The sequence below is a fragment of the Ammodytes marinus genome, assembly GCF_949987685.1.
Source record: "Ammodytes marinus genome assembly, chromosome: 15".
Classification (NCBI taxonomy): domain Eukaryota; kingdom Metazoa; phylum Chordata; class Actinopteri; order Uranoscopiformes; family Ammodytidae; genus Ammodytes; species Ammodytes marinus.
The window spans coordinates 10,822,427-10,832,670 of record NC_137219.1 but is presented as its reverse complement, the minus strand read 5'-3'; the positions used below and the strand labels follow the sequence as shown (position 1 = coordinate 10,832,670).

Genomic DNA, 10,244 nt, shown 5'->3' with positions numbered 1-10,244 from the left:
CAGCCTGTTATACTCTACAACTAGGCCTACTCTACATTCCAGCCCTGAAGGTTACAGGGAAAGATGAGAAGGTGCTCTTTCCGTGTGGTTGCCCCAGGTCGTCTTCCTGGTGTATTTCCTTGGCATGATGGCTTTTCTACAATGTGTATGACATGTAATATTACATTAAAATATGTTTAAGACTAAACTTAACTTGTGCCTCATGGTGGGGGAAAGTGAGACAGTGTCTCACTTTCCCCCACAGCATTTGGCTCACTTTCCCCCACCACCACAATTTGAGAAAAAACTACCTCTCTTAGCATTTCAGGCTAATCTTCAGTTATCAGCATCACATGGTTTCATATGTTGGTAGTTCATCAACACGTATGATAGAAGTTTTTCTACGTGAATACATTTGCTTTGGCACAACAGTTGATTAAGTTGACAGCAAGAAAATGTACTTTTACATGCAAAATACCTATTTTGGTGAAAAAAACATGCTTACCACAGCACCATGAGGTCCTCTCTTTCAGGGCCATGGGGAAATGAGAGGGGCTTGAAAACGTATATCTCACATGACCAAAAATGTTTTCCGTTGCCTAGATACAGGGGGTGGCTCACATTACCCGATGCCTCAGATTCCCCCGTTCTCCCCTACTTGGAAAATGAATAATCACAAGTGAAAAATTAATTTTAAATAGATGATACTCAAAGGACAGCGAAACTGCACAACAGTGAATAATTTTAAATTAGCGAAAACACTGCCAGTAAAATGCATCATACACATTAATGCATCAGTAACATTTTTGACTGAATGCCAAAACAAGGAATTGGTTTTGGGTCTTGTCCATCCAGCTCTCTGAGCTCCACCCATACCTTCATCTGTCTTTGGAAGTCATCCATTGAATGCCTCAGCTTTGCCAGGTGGAAGTTCTGCAGGACACCACCTGAGACAGCTCTCACACTGATCCACAGGGCCCTCTTGTCATGCTTCTGCTCTGCTTTCATACTTCAAGGCATGGCCTCCTCTCTCTGCGTGCTGTTACATGAGTATTATTTATGTTTTCTAGTCCACTATAGTTTTTATTTGCTACAAAGGCTGATATAGCCTACATTATCTTACCCATCTGTGCCATAAAGCTCCATAGTTGTCCAACAACTTTTAAAGACACATCAATGAGCCACACCGTTGCCCTGGGCGACATGTTCCTTCATTACCATGGACACACATGCACACACACATTAGTTTATTTCGATTTGATCCCACATGCGCTGTTCTGCAGGGAATCCTCGAAACAGAGCATCTGTGGCTGTAAATATGCCCCAACAAAGGAGGATGTATATTGAGGGGATAAATGCGAAGCTATATGGGACTTATTTTTTGTACACTTTAAATGTAAAACACAGATGTAAGTAATTACATTAAAAGTTATTTGAATTTGATTTATTTGGAACAATAAGGAACCTAGATGAAAAGTACATGTAGCAGAATATATTTCGTTCATTTCAGTTTCATTCAGTTCGAAACTGGAAATGTTGTGTCCATTCCACATTCATAGTCAAAGCCAAATAGAGATTGTATCAGCTCATCATGATTTGAAAATATGTTTGACTCCTGTATACTGTATAAGAAAAATAGACAACTATTGTTTACAATTCTTAATCAGCATGAGAAAGCTTTAGGAGTAAGTAATTCACCAGTGTCATTCCATTTGAGAGTGCAACGTTGGGTATTAATAGACCATTTCATAAACGCGGTAAGTAGTCACTAACATGTAATAAAAAATCCTTTGTTAGTATGACGTGAGGGTTTAAAAGGTCTATCAAACAATACAAGGAACACTGCAGCCAAAACAATACACTGCTGATAGAATGTTCTCTTGACCAACTCACACTCAGTTGAATCATGATTTATGTACAATGCATTTTCCCACATTGGTCAGTATATTTCACACAGCAGCTGACGGTAAATGAGGCAACTTTGAAGGATTGAATAGAAAAGAGCCATCGTCAGGGTTGTGAGTTACGCCTCTCTGCCTACTATAAGAAGTCAAAAATACCTCCTGCAAAATAAACTTCCCATAATAAGTGAGAGTTGTGTAGGGGAGAACGGGGTAATTTGTCACACGGGTTGGTTGTCACAATCGTTATCTCTCGGAACCAGAAGGCGCTGTCTGTGAAATTTTGGTATGTAAATATCCAGAATTGGGATCAGAGATCACCTACATAGTCTTCCTTGGAGTTAGACTGCTGAATTTGAGGTGAGATGACTGTTTGTGTTTTTCATGTCAAATTGAAAATATTTAGCTCCTCAGTATTTTTCTTCTAGGCTTTTACACAATGGGTTTATAACAAAACACTTGTTACCCATACAAAGTGTGAGGGGTAAACTATAGTTTAGATTGTGGTTAGCAAGCTAATTAGTTGTCAGATGGTTGTTGGCCTTGATGCTAGCAAGAAATTCAAGTTGGGGTTGGTCGTCACATTTTTTGGGGGGTTGGTTGTCACATGTTATCTCAAGGCTGCAGCCAGAAAAGGAACCCAATAACGAAATAAATTGTCAAGCTGTATCCTCACTGACACCCCAGAGAAGGAAAGAATAGAGCAGGAAAAGGCAGCTAGCATGCAAAAGAAAAAAGGGCAACAAAATCAAAACAACCCAGTGCATCCCAAACTAGACAAGTTACAATTAAACTAACAATTAAACTTTCAAATTTATTTCTACTTTCTTGCCTTCTTTTTAAGATTATTCCCATTAAGATAACATTGTGACAAACAACCCCATAGTGTTTGACAACCGACCCCTTTATGGGGTTGGTTGTCACAATGTGTAAGGGTGTCTTTGATGATTAATTTCTTCTTTATTACAATAAGATAGAAAAAGTGAGGGGTACACATTTCAAGCCAACACCTTAAGCTTCAATTTAATGTAGGAATGACTATTGAAAGATGTTTAGGTGATAAGCAATTCTCACTAGAGTAAAACGTGTGCCTACTTACCCCGTTCTCCCCTACAACACAACTTTGACAGAGAAAAGTAACACCTTCTGTTATAATCGCCAATTAGTCACAAGTCTGTAATGATAAAATGGATTATTTCCTGAATTTTCTAGCTGCTGTCTTGTCGAACTGCATGTAGGACAATTGTATAAACATATTCCGTGAAAGCATGAGGCCATTTCTGTGCAATCCTGCTCTTAATTGTAAGGCACAGGGGCTCAAGTAGGCTTCCCATGCCAGTGTGTTTTATGACCAGTGACTCCAGTGAGGACAATATAGGCTGGTCTTTTTGTGCATTTTATGCAGTCCTACAAATCCTACAACGATAAAACACAACATCTATCTATCTATCTATCTATCTATCTATCTATCTATCTATCTATCTATCTATCTATCTATCTATCTATCTATCTATCTATCTATCTATCTATCTATCTATCTATCTATCTATCTATCTATCTATCTATCTATCTATCTATCTATCTATCTATCTATCCTAAACAATACCATTGCTTGTGGATATATTGGTTACACATTTATTGCATGAAAAATATTTTAAATAATTATTAATCCCTTCGGGGCATTTTTGAGTAAAATACTTTTAGCCATGTTGTTTTTTCAGTGCACTTTCCCAGTCGTTTCAGGTGTATGTGTGGGTGTTTTTTCAATGCGCGTGGGGGTGCTAGAGTCTCGTGGCTAGAGTGTGCACTGTACTGTGCAGCCTGGAGCGTGTCCTTACGCACCGACGTGATGACGACGGCAATCTTAGCAACCGGCATGGCGACGGGGAAGCTTTGCCTCGCCTCTCATCTGCTTATAAACTAGTATTAGGTTTCTACCTTTGCGATACTTGAATGTTAAAATGCTTACTGTTAACTACACTGTAGTTTCCCGATGTATCCCAGCTCTGCCGTCGCTGCTCCACAATGTGTCCAAGGAAAATGGGATACGCTGACTGTAACATTATCATGGAATCGAGAATAGGTACGCAAATACTGCTAGCTTTAGCTAGCTATCTGGCTAGTTAATAGACTGAAGGAAACAAATTCAAATTCTGCTCAGGCAGCTTCCCAAAGCTAAACTCGTGCTTGTTTATACACTCAGCTTTATGGCTCATTCTAGACAATGTAAACCCCTTTATTCACACTGCTTGTTGTCAGGACTTAAACTTGAAGATCTACTAAGACGCTAGCTTGCAACATGGTGCTTAAACTAACGCGAACTAACATTGTTGTGTGATTGCAGTGTCGAGGAAAACGTTGACTATTTCCACAATGGTATTAGTTGTTTTTTTAGCATCGTATTACATTTTATTACAGTAAACCCGAACTATATAAACAATTATTTGATTTAAATAGATTCGAATCAAATTTTAATTGAAAAACAAGATTCAAGAACTTTATTATTCAAATATATAAGCAGGATTTGCAGTAAAACAATACAATCTAATAAAGCTATAAATAGATATATTAAGGTTTATGTAAATAATGGTAAACAACATTTTTTTTTTTTTTATCAATATACATCAGTGTTTAAAAACTAATTTAATTACTTAATATTTAAAAACTTGCTGAACTCATCTTTGGTTGTTCAATCAATAAATGTTACAGATAATGACACCAGAAGTTATCAGAGCGTAAAGTGATCTTAAAATCATTTATAATTAAAACCTACATTCAAACAATAAAAAGGGTATTCAGTTAACATAGATATTAACAGTAAACGGTTAATTTGCTCAATTTACTGTATAAGCTGTATGCATCAAATGTTTGCTTTATAAATGATATAGCTAAATGTTTTAGGGAGTATGTCTTCTGGACTGGGGTCCAGCTCTGGTTTGAGAGGACAGACTTTGAAAAGTAGCCGTGAGTATTAACTTACACAATGTTAATCAGTAGTAAGCAAATAGCTGAATTTCCCAGTGTACTGTAAGATGTTCTCTGTCTTGTGTTTTTAGCTTTCTGCCCTCGCTCATCCAGCAAGTTGACACAGTCCATAATTAAAGACCACATGGTGTCTCATTACAAAAAGGTTTACTCAGCCAAAGGTGAGCTTCATGGCAGAAACACATTGTGATCCTTACATTGACATTCAATAGCACTGAACATTACAATTCCTGCAAGTGGTTAAACATATCTCTGTTGAATGATAATATGATTAATAATATGTTGTGATCTTTTTGCCTTGTTCCATAGCTGCCATTGATGCCTCAGTACCCAGGAGCTTGACACACAGTGTTAAGTGTAAGTAACCAAGTATCGAATATTAAATGATTACTTCAACTAGCGTGTGTGTGTTTTATAGCATGATAATTAAATGCTTTTCAGCTGTCTAAATGTAGAGACGCTAACACTAGTGGTCAGGTATTGGCGCCTCACCGGTGAGCAGAATCAAAGACCAAAATGTTCTCTCTGAATTCACCTCTTTGCGCCAGTGGTCAGTGGTTCAGGAAGACATGAATCATAGTATGGACAGAGGGCAATTGCTGCACTGACAATAGCCTCAATAAGCAATAATACAATGTAGCCACTCCTCACATTTGAGTATAGGATACAATTTTGTATGACTGTGTGCTATCACAATGGCTGTCTTGCCCCTGAACATACTTCAGAATTGAGTTGTTTGAGTCTTTGCCTGTTTATGTGAGGAAAGTTAAATAGTCACATGGCAGCTTGAGGAGATGTGGGAGATTGTTTTTTTTTAAGCTATACACCAATGGAAAATGTTTTGTGGATAGTGCATTCTGGTGTTAACTTTTCTTAATAAGACATGTACGTGAGAAACAAAGTACAGTACAGTAAAAAGTAGAATACATTTTTCCTTGCCTGATTACAGACAATGACCAGATAAGAAAGGAGCGGTTGAGGAAAGGCGGTCGTCCTCAGTCATCCCACTCTCTCTCACAGAGGAATAGCAGAGCCTCCTGCTCCTCAGCCCAGGTAAGAAATCAAGGCAGCGTCACTGATTTGTTTCTCATAGCTTCATGTGATGAAGCCAACAAGTCTCATGCAGTAGCCATGGCATAATCCTGATTAGAAAATTTAAAGCCAAATTAAAGGGGTAGTCAGCTATTCTGGAGATCGCTTGTGTTTTAAAATAACTTTTTGGCAGAATCAGTGAATATCTCCACACGATCCGCTAAATCTGGTGTTAGTATACATACACAGTCTAGGCTATGTAAACCGGTATGTAAACAAAGTATGTAAACAAAGGGGTCCCAACATGCCTGTTTACAGAGCCTAAGCTGTGTATTTACACTGGATTTTTTTTAAACCGTGCATACACAATATGGACAGGTAGCGGATTTGTGAGGAGATATTCAGTGATTTTGACCAAAAAACAACATGTTGGCTTTTTTAGAGTAGATTATCTGTGGAGTACGATGACAGCCGCTACCTCTGCTCAAGAAGTTCCATGGTCTCCAGCCCGAGGTTCAACACTTCCTTTCATGCCAAGGAGATGGTCTATTCGTCAGACCAGCCCAATCACACTCGCCCAACTTCAGAAATAAAGTATCGGAGCGCTGAGGCAACGTCACACAGGTTGCAGTCAGCATATTCACTGGAAGCTTCGGGGGATCACAATTGCTACAAGACTTTCCAGGACCCTGTTCAGAAGACGTACAGCGGGGACTTGCTCCAGAAACATTCCCAGCGCTTCACCCAACACAAACCGTTCACCCCTAAGACCCTGAAATCCGATACAAGTTCATACCTGTCACAATATCGCTACTACAGAGCACCACAGAGGAAACCCACTCAGGATTGCACTACGTCTAGGTTAATGCGGCAGGAGACATATCACGGAAGGTACTTGATATGGGGTCATTAAACCAGTTCAATTAACTAAATGTTCAACATGTATTTTGATGTCTGAAAAAATTACTTAAATTCTGTAATTTAACTTAAATTCATTCTTTTTATGCAGCACAAAATCCAAGGAACACACACAGGAATTATATGAGCCATCTCAGGTAATTCTTTAATATTTAATTTGATTATTCAGATATATTTTCTAATGCATCCAACACTACTTTTCATTTTTAAGTTAGACACATTTCCATAACAGTGATGTCTTGTACAGTCTCAGTCTCCCTTTGTCTTGAGCCAAGTGCGTGGGCAACAGGCAAATAGCATTTAAAGGCCTACAAGGTCTTCTATTCTTTTTTTATCTATAAGATATTTTGCATAATATATGGTTTATACAATGCCTGCACGTTATCCATGCCTAAGTTTTTATTTCATAATCACATCAGTAAAAATTACTGCAACAAGTAAAGTATAACCCACATCAACTGAACCGGATGATATACTGTGGTTTAGTATTCAAATGACTATGAAAAATATTGGCATAGAATTATATGTTGCTCACGGTCAATAATCCTTGCGTGGTTTATTGTCCCTTTAAACCATAAAGAGCTTTGTAACTGCAGTGTTTACATCCACATTATATGTTTATTCATGAGACAGCCTTGACAATATTGAATATTCCCTTCTCATTGTACAGTACTTTTCTGTTTACAGGGATTTAATACAGAACACGAGTGGTCTGATGATGAGTTCACAAGCACATATTTCTCAACATCCAGACAACAGAGTGGACTAAACAAGAGCAGACACTGTGATTTATTTGACTCATCGTCCAGGTAAAACTATGCAGTGGAAAAATAACATATTGCACTGTGCGCATAATTGTTTATCTTGTGTACTTACTGTGTAAAGTTCTAAAACCATTTCATTCTCGTATTTTAGGATCTCAGCAGAAGGTGGAAATTCGCCCATAATGAAGAATGTATCTACAGAGTAAGTTTTCTGTGATAATGTACCGTAATGTTTTATGGATACACAATGTTTAATTGATAGACATCAGGCCGGCACATCCGGGAACTTCAGCATTCTGACATGGCCCCGCCCCTTTTGGGAGTAAAAAAAAACAAACTCAGCGTTGACTATAATGCAGAATTGCGGTCCAAAACAAGACAAATTTGATAAATGTAAAACACTGTCAGTTAAGTCTCCCAGCATCAATATGGGACAATGTTACCACATTGCCTGAATACCTCATTGAGTCTCCAGGCAACATGATTACAAGTGAAATGTTTTACTTTTCAGTATGCTGTCTGTAATAATGCTTCTATGTTAATATTTTAGCGCTATGCTTTGACTCTGAGAGTGAAACAGTTCTCATCTGTTCTTCATCAGGGAAGAAGAATTAATGTACCTTGAATTCATTTCTGCTGTAACGGAGGATATCTTATCCAGGGGACATGTCTCTGACAGGTATTTCTATAAGTAAATTCTATTAACTTCTATTTGTTGAAATGTATATGCTTTATGTTAGCTTACAGATATGTACAGCACATGTACAACCAGTTGCTGCATCCAGTGTAATAGTGTATTTCCTCTGCAAGGCTCATAGACCGGGTGACAAAGCGCCATATTGACATGAATCGGCATCAGCTTGATGAGGTGAGCATATAACATTACCAAATATGTTAAGCAAGTCTTGTTTAATGTTCGGGTTACGGCTATAAATAAATATATTTGATAAGATTTCAAAAGTTGTCACAAAGTACTGCAACTTTTTTGTCAGACATCTGCTTGCGTGGTTTGTTTTTAGGGTAAAATGCGCCACCTTCTGGACGTGCTGCGAAAAGATTTTGAAGAGCCAACCAACATATCCTCCTCCAGTACAGAGCTAGAAAAAAAGAAGAACGGTGTGCTTGATGCATTCCTGCCACATCTGGAATCAAAGTCGGAAAAAGTGAAGACCAAAGAAAACAATGACCTCTTCCCGCACACGTCACTGATTAAATACTGCGATTTGCCAGATCATACTGGTCCCATACTGGTGTCTACACCCTTACCCTCTCCTGAAAGGACTGCTTCACCTACTCGAACAAATGAAAAGGATGGAGAAGATGAAGGTTTCGCAAAGGGCATCAGCTCCCCTGGGCTTAGTGAGCATGTTTCAGAAAATACAGGAAACAGTGAAGAGGACTTCCATGAAGAACAAATAGGCACCACTACAACAAACAATGAAGTCAGCAGTGACAGCCATAAATACACTACTGAAAACAGCCATGAAGGATTACCTCAAGCCCGAGATGAGGTCACTTACGATGTTCAGTCGAAAGAGCTGGAGGATCTGGGGAAAAGTTTGTCTGAGTCGCTTCACGTGTCGAGAAATTCACATGACAACTATGTGGAGACCACCGAGCAACACAAAAATACAGTTGCTCCTGTCAGTGATGACGAGTTCTTTTGAGTTTTCGCTGCATTCAGGGATTAAATGTCCTTTTTATTGTTTTGATTAAGTGAGTGATTTTGCAGTTAGAAATGTAATATCTGAAACTTCTGAGAGTATAGTTTTATGAATGTGTTTTAATAGCGGTTGTGTTTTCCAAGTTTTTACTTGCCACACCAAGGTGGTGTTGTAGTTCCAGTCTGCTTTATTAAAATATTTTATACAAAAGCAGAATGAAAATGTTACATGAGCAAAAAAGAGTACATCAGAGCCTTGCATGTCTCATTTGGGATAATTTGAAGTTGGCCAATAAATGAGCTCCGCAGCTCTTAAAATATTTTCTAACTGATTTCCCTATGCTAACTTACTAGTACGATAAACAAATTTGCAAAAGATAGTCCATAGCCTGCTCTTGTCAGATGTGAGAAATTAGTGGTATCCTTTAGCTTGAGTGGGCTGCAAAGAGTGTGCCCAGTCACTCTTAAATTTGATGTAGATGCAGCTTCCATATTCAGATTTCTAGAAAAACTATTCAGTTATAAAGAAATTTGTGAATTGAACTGTTACCAGAAAGTGTCTTTACTGCTGCAATAAATATTATATTATTCTGCTTCTCGCATGCCTTCATCTGATTATTAAGACAAGGCTATATGGCAAACTGGTTTATACTCAGCCAAAGCAATTAGCCAACCACATTAAAACATTGTGACTTGAACCATTTTGCAAACAAAAGCAGAGGGAAACTCTTTATTCATTGCACAATAAACTGCTTGTGCATTACAGCTGTCAGTCTGTGTAAAAGGTAAACAGACAGGTCAGCGGGCAGCAGCTCCAGGCAGCTGTCCCATTTCTGGCATTTTCACCGCTCGGCATTCCAGCTGTCTGATGTCATGGCTCTGAAAACCTCCATGTATTCCTCCGCCACGGGGGAACTACAATGCATTTAAAAGCGTCTGCTTGAGGAAGTACGATAACCCATATATTTTGAATGAAGCTATTGAACTATCACAGGCACGTAC

At 38.5% G+C, this 10,244-nt stretch overlaps 1 protein-coding gene across 1 annotated transcript; it reads left to right on the top strand.

Moving 5' to 3' along the window:
• The first annotated feature begins 3,778 nt into the window (after positions 1 to 3,778).
• spata7 (spermatogenesis associated 7) lies at positions 3,779 to 9,802 on the top strand. The gene is made up of 12 exons (XM_080042071.1): positions 3,779 to 3,963; positions 4,782 to 4,844; positions 4,937 to 5,026; positions 5,175 to 5,222; positions 5,815 to 5,918; positions 6,340 to 6,788; positions 6,907 to 6,952; positions 7,503 to 7,624; positions 7,731 to 7,781; positions 8,181 to 8,258; positions 8,390 to 8,447; positions 8,599 to 9,802. Exons 1-12 carry the CDS (start codon positions 3,906 to 3,908, stop codon positions 9,244 to 9,246), a joined length of 1,815 nt encoding a protein of 604 aa, XP_079898197.1. The 5' UTR covers positions 3,779 to 3,905; the 3' UTR covers positions 9,247 to 9,802.
• The last annotated feature ends 442 nt before the right edge of the window (positions 9,803 to 10,244 follow it).